The sequence below is a fragment of the Crassostrea angulata genome, chromosome 6, assembly GCF_025612915.1.
Source record: "Crassostrea angulata isolate pt1a10 chromosome 6, ASM2561291v2, whole genome shotgun sequence".
Classification (NCBI taxonomy): domain Eukaryota; kingdom Metazoa; phylum Mollusca; class Bivalvia; order Ostreida; family Ostreidae; genus Magallana; species Magallana angulata.
In genome coordinates, this window is record NC_069116.1 from 6,978,655 (window position 1) to 6,999,635 (window position 20,981).

A 20,981-nucleotide genomic window follows, 5' to 3' on the forward strand; every position below is an offset into this window, starting at 1 on the left:
CTTACTGCGTTCGACAGGTTTGGTACATGCAAACTCTTAAATTGTATCTTAAAAACATAAGACTTAAAGTATGTATCCTAAATAAGGACCAATGCAATCAGCACATATTACACATGTAATAAATTCTTAATGTTTACTGAACTTCTAAGAAGAGAGATATAACACTCAGTGGGTGTGAATGACTATTGTAAAGGCAAAGTTTACATGTTTAAATGAACAAAGACTTAAAAAGTATTGAAAACATGTATATTTTGATAAAATGTTAACTCTATTCTAATTTTTATTATACATGTATTAATTCCAACACATGTAGAAATTGTTTAGTTGCCTTATTGTCAAAATTTTTTATCAAAAAAGACACTAGTATGTCAACAGAATAAAAGAATGTGTTTGAAGTGTTATAGATTGATTTGTCATAATTAAATCTTTATATGAAAAACATGCAATTTTCATGTGAATTTTGCATGAATTTCATATGAATTTGACACAAATATCTAATCGCATGAAAAACATACGAAAAATTATTCGCATGAAAATTGTACATTTTTCATGCGAATATCATGCGAACATATTCGCATGATATTCGCATGAGAAACTTTTCATCTGATTTTCGCATGATTAGCGCATGATTTTCATGCGAAAAGGAAATCGCATGAAAATTATGCGAGCCACTTTTCCCTGTGTAGTTGGAAAACGGCGAAGAACAATGAAAATATTTTAAATTCCATATTTTCTTTTCAAGGTTAAAAACTTTTTTACATGACCAATTATTTCCAAAAGATGAAAGTCAATTTCGCAGTTTAATAAACAGTTAAACAAGTTCATTTCAAAATATACACTATACAGTAGACTCTTATATGGGAATTAAACATGAACAGGGGAAGCAAAAAATGTTTTGATATGCTATCTAGCATACAGAATTTTTATTTTTCTACAATATACCATACAGGTGAATGAAATATATTTTTGAAAAACCTAAATATCTAAGTATCTTTCAAAAAACTCGTCGTTCCTCTTGTGTTTCTGGCACTAATTGTTTCGGTAACGTTAACGTCTAAATGAGTATTTACACAAGTGTATCATCCAAAGCAAAGCTGAACTTGGCCAGCGTAAGTATGTCTTTTATCTCCATTATCTCATATAGAGCCTTGTGGAAAAAATCAGGTGACTAAACATGAAATAGAATGAAATTAATTAAAAATTAAGAGAAAAATATGTATAATCAAACAATCGGTAATTCTTCATGAGATTCATTGGCAGCAACCTATTAAACTATATTTTTTATTTTTTAACATCAAAATGCTAATTTGTAAAAAAGAAAAGGCTAATCAATTTTACCTCTTGTCTCAGAACTTGCAGATATGCAATCTCAATCCCAGTCAAAGAAGAGAACTTGGAACTATTTAAAAATAAAATTGTTGAATAATGGAATATTGATATCAAAAATGCATCCGTAACTATTAGACGTAAACTCATAATGTATAGCAACAAGGAGATAAAATTACCACAAACACCAAATATCAAATTAAAATGTTATCTATACAGGTAAAGTATGTTATATGTTTTGAAGGGGCATGGCCACGATTTTGGTCAAATTTTATTTTTCTGGTTTTAATATTTGCAATGCTTTAGGAATGCATTTCTAATGATCAAATGAATGGGTGCCAGTCGTTGAGTTTTAAGCAAGATACAGGGCTCACAATTCTTCGTCATGTAAACAAGGCTCTGGTCCTGTTTTTGTTTACATAAGTTCAATATATGAGTAACAAAAACCTTTTTAAAGCTGATTTGTCTATCTTGTTATTCATTTAAAGCATAAATAAACAGTTCCTTACGATTAACACATTTATTTTAGGTCTAAAACTTGAATTTTCACTTCAACATTCGAAATGTAAACAAACGCTTTGTTTACATAGCAAAGAATTATAAGCTCTGTAACTCGCTTATAATGCATCAAATGACACTCAAATTTTGGTTGCCTATTAAAATGCCTTACTAAAGCATTGTAAACATTAAAATCGAAAAACTAATTTTTGACAAAAATCGTGACCATGCCCCTTTAAAATATTAAACAATGTATTATTAGCCACTAATTTTGTTTACCTTGGTAGGTTGTGATGATTAATCCATCTAAGAACATCTGCTTGTTTCCATTTTTTCACTGCATCGGATGCCTGACTTTTCCGTCTTGGTTTTGAAGTGAATGTGCCTGTTCCCTGCATTAAACAAAATGGTTCTATATTAGCTCTAAAGAAAGTCAGATAGTTTTAATGTTCAGTATGGATGTTTAATACGATTTCGGAGTACAATATTGATATTTATTACATGTTAAACTCAATATACGGTGGAAATTTTTTATATTCCACTGTGTGTTCTTACGCAACGTGATGTCATAATTAAACGTTTCGTAGCTTTAGCCAGACTATTGACATAAAATGAAAAAGTAACAAAATAATGTTTCAATTTTTTTTATAATTTGATAAAAATATACCAGAAAATGAAATGTTTGTTTGTTAATATTCAGGGAACTTTTTTCCATGAGTAAAGTTGTTGACATCTTGTGAATGTGTTGTGCGGCTCACAATTATAATAATGTTTACAGAAAGATTGAGGTTTAAGAAAAAAATTAGGTTTAACTTGTGATAAAACGTGATAAAAAGAATCTATCAGGATTTGCGATGGTGTATGATTTTTATCCAACTCGTTGTGCGTTTTCTATCACCTCGCCAAGGCTCGGGAATAGAAACACATGACTCGCTGGATAAAATTCACATGTCATCGCAAATCATGAGAGTTCCTATATTGATTTCTGAAAACAGGGATAAATAGAAAATTGAAAACTCACCTCTGTTGAAGCAGGAGCTGCCTGGGAAATGACTGGTTTCTCTGGGATGGCCTTCCTCTGTCGACTTAGCACTTCCTTAATCAAACCGCTCATTTTGCTTTCAAACGGATATTTATCAGTGAACTCGAAAAATAGCTTGGAGCCGAGAATCAACCCAAGCCACTCTCGGGCCTCATAATTTCTTTCCATTTTGAGAGGAATTATTGGCTTCCTCAGCTTAAAAGCATATTCTGCCTCTATAAAAGTATCCGCACAAAAGTACACTTCATATATAAGCAATATTAAAATCACAGTAATCAGTCATTTTGAATGCCTGTTTGCATTATATAAGATTTTCTAAAAATTGTAAGCAAGAAAATACCTGCTCTACAGGAAGGGCTATCCTGGTACTTTTTGGAGTAACATATCAAAACAATTTCAGCACCCTCAACTGCCTGAGCCATAGCATCTAGAGTGGACCCCTGCATGTCATCTATGTCCATCCAACACTTGACCCCGTTCTCTTGCAGGCTATCACGAATGTTTTTGATTATTTTTTGATTCGCCCATTGGTAGCTAATCATCACATGGCCCTTTTTAGTTTCGGAGTGTGATAGGACTAATTCCTGTTCATAACTCTTGCTTTTATAACCTGTATTATAAAGTAAACTCTGCTAGCTAAAATTTGTAAGCTGGTCTAGATATTTCAAAATAGTGTATCTATAAGCATTTTAATATTGAAAACGATCTATAACATTATCCACTGGTCAACATAAATTTAAGATACCTATTTCCTCATACTTTACTTTGGAAGTGAGCTTTTCTCTCATATTCCAAAGAGCTCCATCGCACGCATTTTTTATTTTTTTGTTTTGAGATGTTCGAAACTTTATCAATGTTTCCATGACTGCATCATCTTGAAGCATTATATCCTGGTTGTCTTTGTCAAATGACAACACCCACAGCGCTCCAAAAGCCTCTTTGAAATTTAAAACAATTTAATTTATTAAATATTTGTAAAATATTATTTTCAATTCTTTTTTTTATAAAGTTATGCTAGAAATTAAATAAAATGAAAATCTTGTTGCAGTTGTAACTGTGCATAGTATTAACATTGTATAATATAAACCTATTTGCTCGTCTTCATGCTTCGATTGCGATAAGGCCACAAGAACTGGCAATGAACCTTCGGCCACCAATGACTTTTTATTTACATCATTTTTCGCTATTCTTCTGATAGCTGAAAAAAAATTAAAAACAGATAATCAGCAGATTCTGATATTTACATACAACATGGACACGAATATTCCAAGAAAAGAATAGTAAACAAGTAAAAATATATTCGGCAAATAACCAGTTAAGTTACATACTAATCATATAACCCGTAATCAAATAACCCTTACATTTAAGATGAATTCCATCGCTCATCTAAGCCATTTACCAAGTTTTTTGCAAGATATTCGGTTATGAAACGCTTTTTAAAAACATCACGTTCAATATCTGACCGATAGTGACCCTCTAAAGCCATCACCAAGAAACTTTGACCACGGCGTAAACTTCTTTTTTGATAGAACCCGTTATACCTTTTCCATTCATTTACTCAACTTAAATGAGAGGACATATAAATATGTTTTGTCTAACCAGGTTCCCCTTCCTCTCTATGACCGAGGAGACATTTCTTTTTGCAGAGGATTCTAACCATCAGAACCATATTCTTAGACTGCTGTCTATCTGACCAGAAGTTTAAAAAAATGTATCCTTGCTATTTCTATTTAAGTCTACAAAATACACAATAGCGGATAAGACGATTTTTATCAATGAGTGTATAATCACGACATGATTACTAAACCATATTTTCAGAAAATTTTATAGCACTGGGATGATGTGGGTCATGGATTTCACAACTTTCAGTCCTCTAAATACTAAAGCAGAAACATAGTAAGGAAGCTAGTATTTTCATGCTCACTTATTTTAACATTTTAAAGGAAGATAAAAAGTATTACGTGTGGATATACATTATAACATCATTTTACTTTCAGGCTAACAAATTGTTAAATCAAAGTACAGATATTACTGAAAAGCGCTAACCTAGCTTGGTTGTAAAGGAAATTCACTTTGTGCAAGCTTAGTTTATAAGAATCGATTTGATATTTCTATATTTCAGCTTCGATATGCGCAATATATTTCCTTATCACTTCGTGGCAACCCCTGCAGTGATGTACGTAAGCCCTGCACATTAAATTCACAATAGCCCGAGCAACAATAGCTCGTGCAATTATGTACGTAAACCTCTAACCAGTTTAAATGATGTATATTTCTGCTCATAGGGAGCAGTTATTCGATGCGATGCACCGGAAGCAGAAGTCTAACGACAATAAAGCGATGAGCTATGCTTAGCACTTTAAAAACGGGTGACACCTTGAAATTATTTTTACCAAATATATTTTATTTACACTTTTTTAAGAGACAACAATCCTCTTACAACAAAAACATTGCATTATTTAAAGGTAAACATTTATTATAACCTCACCAAAGATATTTGTGGTGCTGTTTTGTCATTCCACATGACCGTCACCTACTAGTATTTATATGTTATTATTATTTTTCAGATATTTTCACTCTTGATAGTCATAAACAGTTTTAAACTAAATATTGTTTAATTTAAAGAAATTTCACATAAACAATGATGATAAGGCCTTTTAGTTTTCAAGAGAATAAAATTGTCTGTTCATAAAGGACGACTTATGCCGCACAATTTGCAAAGACGGGAGAAGGACAACGCGGCAATAGCTCACATAAATGATTATAAACTAATAACGTGTGAAAACTCTGTATAACTGTTTTGTCCCTGATCATATATTTTTAACTATAAAACTACCCGTGATGATATGTAAGTTATAATTACTTCTGGTTAATTCCATGGCAGACCAGCCTTTACATCTTCGACGGCGGTCATTAAATGCGTAGGTTAAACATTTCAGAAGAAACTTGAAGAGATCCCTATTTGTTTCTAGATGCTTAGCTTCAGAGTCATCGACCAAGTCAGCCAGGGTAGCTAGAGTAACCAAAAGAATGGAATCACTTCTGGATTTTAGGTAGGGCAAAAGCACTTCAACAAATCCAATTTTCCTCAGCTCAGTATTGCAATTTTCGCTTTGAGCAATATTGTGAATTATGGATATATAGTGATCAAGAAGTTCGTCATCATTTTCCTGTGATTAAAAAGATAAATGCATTGTACTAAAACGTTGAGACAAAAGACGATTCTAGTCACACGGTATACCTTGTCTCAAGCAGGCTGCTTAATTTTTAAACACACTTTAAGACCTTTTAATTGTAAAATTTAGAGATTAAGAATTTTTCTATAAACATTTTCTCTTATGAAATTTTATCAAGAATTTGTGTATTGATTGGTTTACGTCACCTTAACTGTGATCTAATATATTTCTATTTTGGAAATGATATTAAAATTTACAGTAGTAGTTAAATGCAAAAACACGATTTTCCCCTAGATAACAACAATTTATATCAACATCGATATATTCATAAATTCTTGAAAATATTTGTCATTTGAAAACAAACTTGAAATTAATCACTATTGAATAAATATAAAAATTTACAAGTACGATAACACACCCGCATGTTGTCCTCCAGATGACTTGATGTCAACCTCTGTAAAGCCTTCAGGATCTGGGGCAGGAATTCGCCATGTTCCACCAGTAAGTGACAGTGCCTAGCATTAGCATCAGTAAAGTTCAGCAGTGTTCCCAAACAACTGTTCAGTGGCTTACATACTCCATCGATCAATTCATTTTCCTCATCATAATATCCTTTATTTAAACAGAACACAACTACATCACAGGCTGTTTTTACTCCGTTAAATTGAACAAACACATCTCCGAGCTCTTTTTCAAATTGATGGTTAATTTCTAAGCTTGCGTGATCTAAAGCAGAACTGTGTCTTCCCAGATCATATGCTGCCTGAACAAAATCTTCATCAAAAAATTCCTTTTCATTAAAGTGTCCAATAATGTCCGAAAGAATATAAAGATTTTTTTCAAGAGATTTGAACGTGTTGGTTTTCATTTCCTCAATTTCGTTCTCTGTCAGTAAGATACTTTTCTCCGACATGGACTCAGTTTCCTCTAAATCACTCTCTTCCAGTACCTGATCGGCTGTCATTTTGTTCGATGACATATTCGAATGCTTTTCTAGCATATCTTCGTCAGTCGATAAGGTCTGAATTGGCTAACAACAATAGTTTGTTCTCTCTTGGACGTTACGGAACCCATCTATATATATAATTTAAAAACCTTATTCTGAAATCATTGTAAGTTCTATGGTCAAAACAACGACATTGAGAGCTGCTCGAGACAACAAAATTGTTCCATTATTTAAAGGTAAATAACCCAAATCATATCATATTATTGATCAATAACTTTGATAATTAAATGCAAGCATATGTACATGTAGATCTTATCGAAAGGGCACAAGAAATTGTAACTTCTTTTGATAACACATCACTGAGGAAACTCTCATAAATAGCCCTTACCTTTTTATTTCATACAGCTTTCATAACAAGAAATCTTCCGAAACCGGATTGTATACATGAAATTACCATATAACTTGCATAAAAAATTACCGTTATTTCAAGCAAAACAGTGATAGTTTCTGTTATGTAAAATCTTTGATATAAAGCAAGTGTTTGGATTATTCATGTTATAATAAGTACGTAAATAAGTACGTACAATCTGTGTAATTTGATGTAAGGTAAAAGTCTGACAAGACGAACTGCGATTTTCTAACAGAACTGATTTCATTTTAAAACTTAGCTACCTTTGCTTTATCATTTATTCATTATTTTCTGAAGAAACCGTAAACCTCTAACAGGTGGTTTGTTAACTTGCTGGTTGGTATGTTTGAAAATAGAATCGTTCGCTCTTCAGAGAAATCAATATATTGTGTTGTAATATAAGTTTATCCAATAATACCATGGAACTTTCGTTGCGATGAATACATACAGTATCGAACGTTTTATAGCTGAACACTAAATCAATAGATGTACCTAATTATTGACAGTTAGCAATTGGTAATAATGCATGATGGTTAATATCAATGGTACTTTTCCATAAGGAGAAGAGAGAAGATGTTTAAAAAAAATTCAATTTATATTCTGAAGTATGCCCCAGGTTATTGTTTAAACACTTTTTGATGAATTTCAATGACAATATACATACCCGTGAAAGAAATACCTTTGAAATAGATGGAAGGGAAAATATTCAAGGTATCCTCATTGACACATTATTATTTTTCACTTAAAAGTTTACAGGAACGAAAACAAATTTCTTACGAAGATTTATTTCGGAAAATGTTCACATCTTTTCACCGATAAAAAGTGCATCACAGCATGGCAGTGCCCCATACCACTAAAATTATATTATAACCAGTGTACCATGAGCAAAAGAATATTTTGGTGGTTTTTATACAAGATGGAATTCGTCATAGTGTAATTATTTTTTCCTCAAATAAACATGAAATATTGTCTATTGAAAGTACATTTATAAAGTAATTACAGCTCCAGTACAGCACACATTTTTTAGTTAAATTGCTTTCAAGATACCTGTTGTAAAAATAGCAAAGAATAGCAAAGTTATTTAGAAAGCTACTATCATGGCATTTTATAAAAGTAAGATAGATATCAGGTCATCTATATTCAAAGAAACAGTATAGTTCATTTTCCTCATCTTGATAGTTTCTTTTTTTTTAAACGCGGCTCAATAAAAGAATAAAAATTGTGCATATACTGAAAGTTTGATTCTTTTCACTGCAATAATAAACTTGTGATTGTGTGTTAAAAATATTCCGGAAGATAGAACTTTCATCAAAACTTAAATTTCTTAGTTCAAGCTAAACACTTTAGGCACTGTCCACTATATTTCTCTTTTATTTCATCTATCCCTACAACCCCAATATACTGTAAGACGTTTAAAATCCACGGTGTAAAACTTTCACGATTTCTAATAAAGTACCAATCGGGATTAGTTTAATTTCACGCTGTTAGAAAATTAATTGATCAGAACATAATAGAATATACGATGGGTTAAATTTCGCGGGAAAATGATAAATCGCGAACATAGTAAAATTGATATCATCGTGTTTATTTGCTAATACACCGTAAGCCGCAAACCCCTTATGAATTAAAATTATTTTGCTGTAAAGGTCTCATCTGTGTGAACGTACAATTTTCCTCTGTGTCGCGATGAAATTATTAAATTTCAGGCTCCTTTTCAAACTCGAAGAACACTAACATCAAATATATAGATTAATGCATCATTAACAAACAAAATGTGCACATAAAATAAAAAATAAATGCATAAAATGCAAAGAGCACGAAAAAAAAGTTTCAGGTGTGGGCTTAAGTGTAACGAAATCGAAGGGGTTATTTACCTGTGTGACTATGCCTATTTTTGAGCGGTGATAAGAGATCTCTACTCTTGGTTCAACCTTAAAACGTTTTTTTAATTGACACACTTCACGCAGAAAGAAAATGAAAATCCCTGGCAGATCTAGATGTTTAAATATTCTTAAAATAAAATGATGTATTGATAACAAAAGTAGAATAATTATTTTTATCACTTACAAGATATCATGTTCTTATTTGTGCTTTATTTTCATCTCTTTTGATCATTTTCTAGTAAATTCTGACTTTGCGCCCTCTTGCTGAAATCCACGCTGAAAAAATTACGATCGATGCCCATGTGCTGTTGAACGAAAGGCTAGGATTGCAATGTTTACTGTATGGTCTGTTTAAAATTATTAGCTTTGGCGAAATATTTTGAATTTCACGAAGCATAATTTTTGCAATATATATATATATATATATATATATATATATATATATATATATATATATATATATATATATAACTTTTCAGAAAAATTCATGCTTTGTATTTTTCATTCATTGAGAATTTATTGCACAATATGAGCTGTAGGAATCTAATAACTATGTTCTAATAACTATGTTGCAAGTTGTACTTTCTCAAGTTAAATATTTGTACATGTATCAGTTAAGTGCACAAAATAATAAAAATATTCAACCAAAAGAGTTGTTATAAGAGGTTGTTGATGGCTTGTAATCAACTGGAATAAACCATTGAGACTTGCATAGCATTTGGCTTTGCTATATCTTTTTGATTCCATTGTTTATTTATATACAATTGAGCATCTTAATCCCAACTTTAATTTGACTTCATTATCTGCTTTATTATATCTAAACCAATAATTACATTTCTTTGAGAGAATTCATATAAAAAAACCTCTTTCTTTGAGTTTAAAAAACCAGAACTACTGTTTCCTCTGTTTTGTTGTCATACATGATTGTGGGTGGTATGTTGCACTACCAACCCTCTTGGATATGTGTCAAAAGAAACCCTTAAGGTCGGTAGCGGGTTTAAAATTTTGCGCCCTCTGCGCAGGGTATTGCGCATTACTGTTGTAAAATGTAATGATACAGGTTATCATGTATCGTTTTTATTTCAGAAAAAATTTTTATCAAAAAATTATTTTAAGTGAAATGAATCGTTAGAATAATGTCAGAAGTGTTTAATTTTTTTTCGCCGCTTCTTCAAAATCGACGTTATTGTCGTCGGAGTAAACGTCTTAGGATGACGTCAGTTGAGACTCTGATGAAACAATTGACAACAATTAACGTCGTGCATTTTCTATTACAGCGTCAACAATTAAAATCAAAACTATAATTTGCAAAATAAAAACATATACGCGACCCTTCTACGTTCTGTGTCAGTGGAAATGTATTTTTTCTTCTAATAGAAAGAAAATTTAATTTGTTTCGTAAACATCCTTTTGTTTTATACAATTCTATAATGTAAAATGGCTGGCACGGCACGTTTATAGGATCAAGCTATGAGGACGGCTATAATTTAGCAAAAAGTTTACTTATACGTTAACCTTTCATCGCTGAAAATTTAAAGAAAATCGTATGTTTGTAGTTTTTTAAATATGAAATTGAAAATGAAAACCTTCATTTTCCTGTATAATCCTATATAAAATGTCGGTGATGAATCGGACATACGACCAAAATTTGAGCGCGTCAATTTACTTTATATTTTGCACATATTTAACTCATAAGTTAACATTTCACTGTAAAAAATTTAAAGGAAATCGTTATTTGAAACATTCTCCCCCGAGACTCCTTAACACAAAATGTTTATTCGTAGATACAAAAATGGATATTGCCTAAGAGTATTCATTTAAGACTTTTGGCATCCGTGTAAGTACATGTATGTTAAACAGACAAACCAAAAGCAACAAATGAAGTGTAATTTTACTTACTACACTTTGTTTGAACGTTTCATAAATTTTGGCCCTTACTCAATTCTTTAAAAATAAATCCTTTCAAAACTTTTTCATTTATACTGATCTTAATTTTGAACAATTTTTGTACGACCAAGAATATGAATCAAGGAATTCATTACATATATATTGAAAACAATAGGTATAAATTTAAGAACAATGTTTGATTTTAAAAAGGCTAAAAAAATAGAGAAAGTTTGTTGATTGTGATGGACATTCGAACAATCTAATAAACGGCTGCAATGTCTATATATATATATATATATATATATATATATATATATATATATATATATATATATATATATATATATATATATATATATATATATAGATATATAGATATATAATTTAAAAGGAATAGCTATTGATACAACCTAACATACCTTCCAATAAGAATCGAACAAAATTAGTGGCCGATGCAGGATATTCTTAATTGAGATAACATTGAGAAAATATCGAAGGGAATTTTTAAAAACGTATTTACTACACGTCTATGTAAACTATTGATCTACAAGCTAGATTAAGTACTCACTTTTCTGTGCTATTGGAGGGATAACAGGGTGATTTTCGACCATTTAGTCAACTGAAATGTGACTGGTAACTACAGGTAACCGAATAACATAGCTATGTAAATTAGACCGTAAAGTTAACATTCCGGGTTTTTAAAAACATGGAGATTGTTGATTGTGATTGACATTGGAAAACTGGCATAAATGTATGTATTATCTATATATAGAATTAAAAAGAGCCGGATTGCATACCCACCAAGAAGTACTAAAGAAAACCAATGACAGGTGAAACATATCCTAAATTGAAGTAAAATTGAACAAAATCGAATGGAATTTAGAACATAAAATATTTACTAAACTGAATTACTAGATAAATTTTATATAATCAGTTAAGTGAAATGTGACTAAATCGTTATAAAAGCCAACTGGGTGAGATAACTCTGCGAATTTGTCACCTGTTCAGACCGTTAAGTTAACATTAACTTGGCTAAATTACGCAGATGCAGCTTGTACCTTTTTTACCCAACAATTGGGTCCTTTTAACTCTACTACAGTTGTTTTTTTCTGCTACGATTTGTTGGGATGTTAACCCTCTTTAATACGAATGTTAAAATCACTTGACAAAATGTCCCATTTTTGGAAACAAAAAAGGATTTTACATGAGAGTTTAATTTACCACTTACATGTATGACTTGTGGTATGCCCGCACGCATGTTACATTGACAAAAGACCATGATGAGGTGTAATTTCACTTACCAACGCTTTGTTGAAATTCCTGCAAGTGGTATATTTTCAAAGAATGTTTTCTTGCTTATGATATATTCACTGACTTATTTCTCGGAAGATCTATTCTTAGATAACATTCACCCTAGAAAAGCCATTGCAACGTGTGCTTTTCCTCCCAAATGATTTTTGTTAGACCAGACATTTAAATCTTGAAAATCAATAAATTTCAGTCATAACATGATATGCAACTACGTGTCTTGGCAATATTTAGTTAGTCTTCTTTATTTGATTGTTACATTACTAATATTATTCGTCACTTAACTATTAAAGATAAGAGAGGATGGTTATCTTGGTGTTAGAAACAAGCATAACAAAACAATTACAGAAGTGGGTGTAATGAAACATTTTTGAAACAAAATTTCACAGAAATTGTGTCACCTCGTTAAACGTTATAAGATTTCAAAAATTGTTCCAAAGCATTTAAATTGCTTGAAGCTATTGGTTTTAAATGCAACATTACTTCTAAAGCAATTTCATAAAACTTATTAGATGAGACCATTTAAATTTCGTAATATGATCTGGGTGTCATCTAACATATTAAGAATGCTCAATTCTTTTAAATAACTTTTGACTACATTTGAAAAGTCAAAAGCATTTTTATAAATGTATATGATGTAAATGTTCACTCAGCAAATTTCACAAACATCCATAAGTTTTTGACAAACTGAGCACTGTTTGGAGAGTGTCCATGTAAATGACGTCCTTTTTATCTAAAACAATGTCAGTTGGATTAGTAAAATTCCTCGAAACATCCCATTTATACAGATCCCATTTTCTCAAATCCTCCCACTGTTTAAAGAATATGTTGCTCGTTGAGTTGTTTTCCCAAGTGTATTCTTTTTTCATTATTCGAGCAACTACTAGTATATCTTGAATCTGTGTTGGAAAATACAGGTTTAAAATTCAAAGGCCATACCCTTTTCAAACGGGAAATAATCGTAAAACTGTGGGGGAAAAGGGGGTGTCTTCTTCTTCTTCTTCTTCTTCTTCTTCTTCTTCTTCTCAAGAACCAATGCAACAGTATTGCCAATATTTTTTATGAAAACTTCTATATATAAAGCAGATTCTAAATTGTACAAATGATGAACCCTAGTCTAATACTGGGACCCTTAAAAGGGATCAAAATATATGTTGTAAGCGTGATCTGACCATGTGTCCGTTTATATAAGATGGGGCTCGATATTCTGAAACGAAAACAAGGCACTTTATTTGTATTAACTGTCAGAATCAGACGTCAATTTTGATTAAATAGGAATATTTTATGAAATACTGGTAGATCGTAGTTCTGAATTCAGTTCTACAGTAAACTATGCCAATTGTTTTACACCGACTTTTGAAATTCTTTTGGTGTATATACTTATTAGAATGAACATAATTTATGTTTTTAAGCTGTAATAGAAGTCTAACTATGTTTGATCTAATTATGTTAAATTGGCAGGCCGATCAACATCAAATTATTAGGGTAGACTGATTTAGTTGGATTTTTTTTATTAATAAGTATGAACTGTAAAGAACAATATTAATAGTCATATTAATGTTCTTGAACATTGCTGAGGGTCAGAGATCGTTTAAAATTAATTGACATGCATACTCGCGCGCACGCACGCACGGCATTTTGCTTTCCTACTGTCTGTCAGTCTGTTGTCCAACAGTTTCCATTCATTATCTTGCAGAGCTTGCACATACTTAAAAATTAGTCATCTTTCATGATCAGGAAGTCATGTGACAAGATACCAGGTAGTATCAGTTTTTAATATGCTATTAGAGAAGTTAGGTTTACACTAAGGTGTACAAGATATATATAATTATTTTTGGTGCAGCATCTAATGTTTGGGCATTAGGAGCAAGTCAGCAGTCTATTACAATTGAGGGTAAATGAAAAAAGTGCTTGCTTAATTATATAAGACAGTAGCTTCTCTCAAAAACAATCTGAAGATATTGAAGATGACTGACATTATGTCATTATTCTAATTTATGTCAACATTTTGTTTACATTATACAAGAATCTGGATTGTTGCATGGATCATCGATCATCAAACATGTTTTCTGTCATGCAAGAAAGTCTTTCTATGGCACTGATCTTCAGCTCGATAGACACAAGGCATCCATTTTCTGGCAAGGCAAAGGGGGCATGACCTGTGGTCAGCTTTTCTCTTAGTAAAAACATTACTAAGGGTGCAAGATCCACCTCAGATTTTCGTCATACCTTGTGGCGGCCATAAGACATAATGCAAAATGGGGCTAAATTAATTGAGCTGCTTCAGATTTAGCATAATCAAAATCTCAATTTCAAGATTGTTGCCATCCACCATTTCAGTTTGGTCCAAGATTCTGCCAAGGGATGTATGGAGTGGTGGGAGGAATCCAGTTGTTTCAAAAGAGGTAGGGAAGCCCGAAACGAACAAAAAAGGGCTGTTGTTTCTGTACAATAAAAATTGGGTGGGAAACAAAAAAGATATTCTGAGCTGTACATCGATTGGCCTGGTTTGTTTGCTGCAGACAAGCTTATGGTCTTTCTGACCTGGGCAATACTTTTTGTATCGCTTGCAACATACACTGCTAAGACTGTTGTCTGACACAATTGTGTTCGCGTCGCCTCGAGAAGAAGAGGAGGGGTCATTTGCTGCGCTATGTTTAAAAGGTTCATTGTTATTAATACTTGACGGTGAATTCATGTTGTTTTTCTTTCATCTAGTCAAATTGGTCTCAGAAATGTTGACTTGGGAATTTTTTTTTTAGTTTCGTACTTAGTCAATCCACAGAACATTTAACTATTGATCAGCAGGTTGTTTATTTTTTATCATTTCAATCAAGGGCACCAATTCACCCCTGTTATAATGTACGCGTCTTTAAGATAAATCCACCACCCTTCTCTTTTTGGATTATAGGGGAAATACCAGTAAACCAGTTCATGACAACTTCATCGTCATGATCTTCACAAAGCAATGACTAATTACTTCCATTAAAACTTTTCTGTTCCTGTATCTATTTTCAAAGAAAGTCCCATAAATCCTGCCTTTCCGATAGCAGTTGTGTCATAGCTGCTAACTACGTTTAGATCGTTGTTTGTTCGACTCAATCTTAACCAAACAACGTTTTTCATGACCAATGACTATTGGATTTAGATTCATTAATAATATTACCACCAAAACCAAATGAACGAGAAGATTATTTACTGTCATTAAGATAATCATATAGGGAAGCTAATGTATCAATGATGCTTTGTTAACACCAGTATCTACAACAAAAAGAAAGGGAATTCATCCGCCATAAACCCTGCTGTATTATACCAGATTATCAAATATGTCATAAATTAAAAGATATACAGAAAAGGATTAAGAGTAAAGTATGATGGGACTCTTGTATATATCGGTTTAAATGAAAAGTTCTGTTCTTTGGCAGACCTGGGTTAATGGTAATGTGTAATGAAAATGAATTTTTTATGAAATGCAAGTAATTACACCTACTTTTCATTACATTACTTCCATTAAAATGCCAGTAATGACCATCACTTTTACACTTGAAAAACATTGAGCTTATTTCTTTTTACTCAAACCCCTTTACACTGTAACCATTATTAATATAACTCAGTAGAACTAAGCCGAGTAGTTTGTTGAAACACTTATCATAATATGTTCACAAGAGGAATAAGTGAATTTGTGTATATAAAAGGTTGGTTTACGGTAGAAATAAATCTGGATAATTTAGAGTTATCGTATATGGATGAGGATCGGATATCGTTAACATCAATTTGACCCAATATTTAGTGTGATTGGACTTACCAACGTTAATACCTGTTTGAGATATATTTCGGTAAGTGTTCTCGTTGAATGATATGACCTGTTTATCTTGAGACCAGTCGTGAAAACCCCATCGAGACGAGTCCATGTGAATTATAAAACACTCTCTATCACACTAAATATTTTTATATTGAATCTCAAATATATTTCAGGCAAAATCTTTATGTCCAGTCAACAGCTCAAAATTTGTAACTCATGCAAGCGCAAATACAGCTTTTGGAACAATGGTCATACCAGGCTGAAGCTAGAAGCCACAAACAGCAGCCACTAAGCCCGTAGAAGCTAGCATCCAAAAGGAAATTCATCACAGTAATGAGAGTACTCGAACAGAAAATTATATTTTACTTTTTTACCGGCATATTTTAATTAATATCAAGGAAATTTATGCCTGAATATTTTCTCTGAACCTTCACACTTCGGAGGCAGTAAAGCTCGCCTGGATAAAATTATAAATGTGTTTGTGTGTACTTAATTCAATTGAATATTGGTGAAACGAATAGAACGCACCCATAAAAATGGTATGACCGGACATCCCTTAAAATGAACTGTTCCAATGGTATATAAGTGAGTGCAGCCTGCAGCTGAGGCAGTCTAGCTGAGAAGCTCGAAGGCGACACATTGGCTAGGGTGGGAATTAGAAATAGTTTCACCATCAGTATTGGTATCTGGGGAATTAAGTTGGGAATCAGGACGTAGTAGATCTGCATAAGATTGAGGCACCTGGTTCCCAATATTAATAGGAACCCAGTAACGGGAAGTCTGCAGTGACAGCATACCGAGTCTAAAGAATACCTGGTAAAGTCTCTGGTGAATCTTTTTAATAGAAGCAAATCACTAAAGCTCAGGAGGAGTGGAGGAAAATCTTTTTATAATCGGATCAATTAAAATACTCAGAGTATATTAGGAAAATTATTTATCCCTTAAAATGAACCGTTAGATTTATTGTAGGTGGTACATTTATACAATACAATACATTGGTATTTGTATATACGAATGCTTAAAAATTGATCTCCGAGTCTGTTTACTTTTCTCCGAAAATAACATGCATCAAAAATCATAGAAATCCTCGTATTATTGCAAAAAAGCGACGATCAGACAAATTATATAGTGATCTTATTCTCATTCAAAAATTAGCCTCAATCGTAACTTAAAACGAAAGAAATTCAAACATGAATTTGGGATTATTTTGTGTCAGCCATGTTTTAAACTTTGTCTTATTTTAACATATCAAAACTTAATAGAGGTTACAAATGGTCCATTATCTTCCTTATCCTTGAAGTGTGCATCAAACGAATACCAAGGCAGTGTAGGGGACAAATGGGGCTATTATTTTCTGGTCTCAAATTTTGGCTGTAGGAGTACCATCAAGTGGCTCCCGGGGGTTTGGGCTCAACTCTGGGATTTACATCTCACTTGAGATTGACCACAAGAACTTGGAAACATTAGAATTAAGTAGAGGACATCAAGAGCTATTCATAATAAGCGTTAGAGGGCACCTATGACCCCTACAAGGGTCCAGTTAGCTTACCCAAACTTTGTTATATTTGTCTATATCCATAAAGTAATATACTGTGTACTTCATAAATGTGTGGAAATAACTATTGTGTCAAACCCCTTATCCGTTGTAACGAGGATATACCATGATTTTGAAGATAAGAATCGTAAATACTATTCGTCTAAACACTGAATTGGAGAATATTTGCGCGACACTTGGCGTTTAAAACCAAAATGGGGGTTCAAAATCTAATAATATTAGTTGCGTGGATTTTATTCACTACTCAAGGTAAAGTTATGAAAACAATTTTCACAGCTGCCTTCTTTCTTTTGTCCTTTTTATAGATGTCCAAAGTAATGTGAATATATATGGTTTTTCTCCTTCATATTCTCTGTATTTGATACAGAGAACAAATTTGAAGTTCTTCAAATAAATTCGGTAATTTTGTTGCGCTTCGAGTACATTAGAAAAAGGTTCAAAAAACTATCCAAGCGCATAATACTAGTTATAACCCCTGGAGAATACAATTATCTGATAAACGGTACTAGAATCATCTTGTTTTTCGCGGATGTTTCAATTCCTAACACCTTTTCTTTATACAAATATGAATTAATAAAAGTCATCATTGCATTTACATAAATTTATAGATATTTTTTAAATAAAAAATTGAATATCGTTTTGTTTTATGTCAAAGTTTGTTCGGTTGATGGTCGAACTCTGGCTGAATGTCTGCTAGATGTACAACACGGAGTCTGTCAGCAGTATTCTCACATAACCATTTGTACAAACGACGGGAAGGTTCATAACGGTAGGTACTCCCACAGCAATAACAACCTCTTGTATACCACCTGCATGTCCACTTTTACCTTTCCAATATTTTCTTTTGGTAGGTGTTTGTGACTACCAGAGGGCTATTTGTGATGCGTTTTATGTTCACAATGAGACTCTATCAGTGGTAGGAACTGGTTCAAACGGAGTATGTCATAGTATCATCCACCACAGTACATCCACATCACCCAAACCTCTCAGCAACACAGAGACCAGAGTGTTCGAAGCAATTGCTCATGGAATAGACAGTCGGCTTCTAAGAACTCAGTCGAGTGGAACAGAGGTTTCAGAGGCCATCAAAATATTCTCCAAACAAGATCACATACACGGTATTTACATCAGAAACCCAAACTGCTGGGCCCATGACATAGATTTAACTTGCATTTCACCTTGGAACAGCAAAGGTCAGGCGCGTAGAGCGGGCACGCTTATATCTCCTCGTCATGCCGTCTGGGCAAGACATTACAACATACCTGTCAATACTACCCTGCGATTTCTCGACATGAATAATAAAGTGGTGGACCGGAGGATTATTAAGTCTGTCCCCCTTCCCGTTCCTGCGCATGCCAACTACATGAGTGGTTACGACATGGTAATCGGACTTCTCGATCACGATGTTCCTTCTTCCATCACTTTTGCTAAAGTTTTGCCAAGAAATTTTACTAAGATCTATAGCACCCACCTGCACCATGCTCTTCCGGTTTTGAGCACTGATTACGAAGAGAAAGCTCTAGTTGACGACTTGAATGCAATGAACAACAAAATGGTGAGCCTGTCAGCCCCAATTTTGTCATACCGCCAAGCTTACTATGAGAGTAAAATTGTAGGTGACAGTGGCAATCCAAGCTTTTTCGTCATAGACAACCAGTTGGTGCTATTGTTTGTTTTCACGTATGGGGGCGCTGGATCTGGGACATCCGTTCAGTTCCATTATGACGACATCAATGACGCAATGCATTCATTGGGAAGCAGACACTCTCTCTCAGAAATCGATCTATCTCAATATGCCACCGAGTCACAAATAACCAATGTCTTTGGTTAGATATCACTTGTAATTCGTTGAACTTCTTAGCTGTAAAGTGATCCTAATTATAATGAATTATGAAATTAGACCTAGTAGCATTGTATAGCTTAATAACACATGGTACGCACAAGGTCCTAGCAATGTGTTTTTTTTATTCCTGATTACTTAAACTGACTCATCAAGACTAAATATTAATGTTTATTAATTTATACTAAAATAATGAGCATTTTAGGGCTTTACAAACCCTCAATGGTACTTTAAGTTTCTGTATGGATTCGGGTTAAGCCGCGATAAATCATTGATCCGCCCAGCAATGAATAGCTCTACACTTTTGATCGTGGTGGACATGGTATACCCTACAGATACCCTACTGCTTATTCCTAAAAGCAGAAACAAAAATCGAGAGTGTTTATGAAAAAAGAACTAATTCTAAAACTGTTTCAAATCAAAAACTATTTATTACTTAGTTTAAATGATTGAGTTCAGTTCTACCCAAGTTGGAGTTTGAACTCTAAACCTGCAGAACCTACTTATAAGCAGTGCGCCACCAGTGCGCCTACCAATTCAAAATATACTATACATAAATAATGAGCAAAACTTCAAAGGCTACGATGAAAAATATAGCAAGATACAATTTTTTGTCTAAGTGCGCATGAAATATGTTTAAAAAGCATGATAATAAAAAAACACGAAAAATGAGTAAACACAAGATCTAGAACACGTGATTATGTGAACTAACGTACTAATAAAATACGTGTACATGTAACGTTGGAATCAACTCAACCATCAGATCATACTTAGGGATTACGTATATACAGGTTTGAGATTTCCAAAAATAGTTTTACGAAGTCCTATGCCAGAATTCAAAAACTGTTTTAAAAACTATTTATAACAATGTTATCAACAAAATCTGATATTGATAACCATGTTTTGTTCATTTGATGAAGATATTCTACAACAAAGGTATATTAATATTGAAATAGAGGAAATTCGGACAAGTTTTTGCTGTCACGCTATGGAAAAAATCTTAAAGAAAACTTTGATCATTGACCTTACATAATGTTAATGTCAACAGCATACAGGCGATTAAAATAGTTTTAGGCAAAAAATAGTTTGGAGCTCCTATTATTCAGTGTTTTGCAATTACTCGATCAAAAAAATGGTACAATTTTGAAAATTGAAAGAGGAAATTCGCACTTGCATAAAATCAAAGTAAGAGCTTAACAGATTCATTGAAATATGAAATTAGTAAAGCTATTCGTATTTAATCATTTTCCATTCACCAAATTATTTCTATTTCAAATAAGTTTAATATAAAGAAAACATTGGTAAATAT

At 32.8% G+C, this 20,981-nt stretch overlaps 1 protein-coding gene and 1 pseudogene across 1 annotated transcript; one reads left to right on the plus strand and one right to left on the minus strand.

Annotated features, from left to right (window-relative positions):
• Positions 1-722: 722 nt before the first annotated feature.
• LOC128186596 (uncharacterized) lies at positions 723-7,116 on the minus strand (annotated as a pseudogene).
• A 10,817-nt stretch (positions 7,117-17,933) lies between these two features.
• Positions 17,934-19,782, plus strand: LOC128189194 (uncharacterized). Its single transcript, XM_052860698.1, has 3 exons — positions 17,934-18,081; positions 18,488-18,601; positions 18,684-19,782. Exons 1-3 carry the CDS (start codon positions 18,027-18,029, stop codon positions 19,661-19,663), a joined length of 1,149 nt encoding a protein of 382 aa, XP_052716658.1. The 5' UTR covers positions 17,934-18,026; the 3' UTR covers positions 19,664-19,782.
• The last annotated feature ends 1,199 nt before the right edge of the window (positions 19,783-20,981 follow it).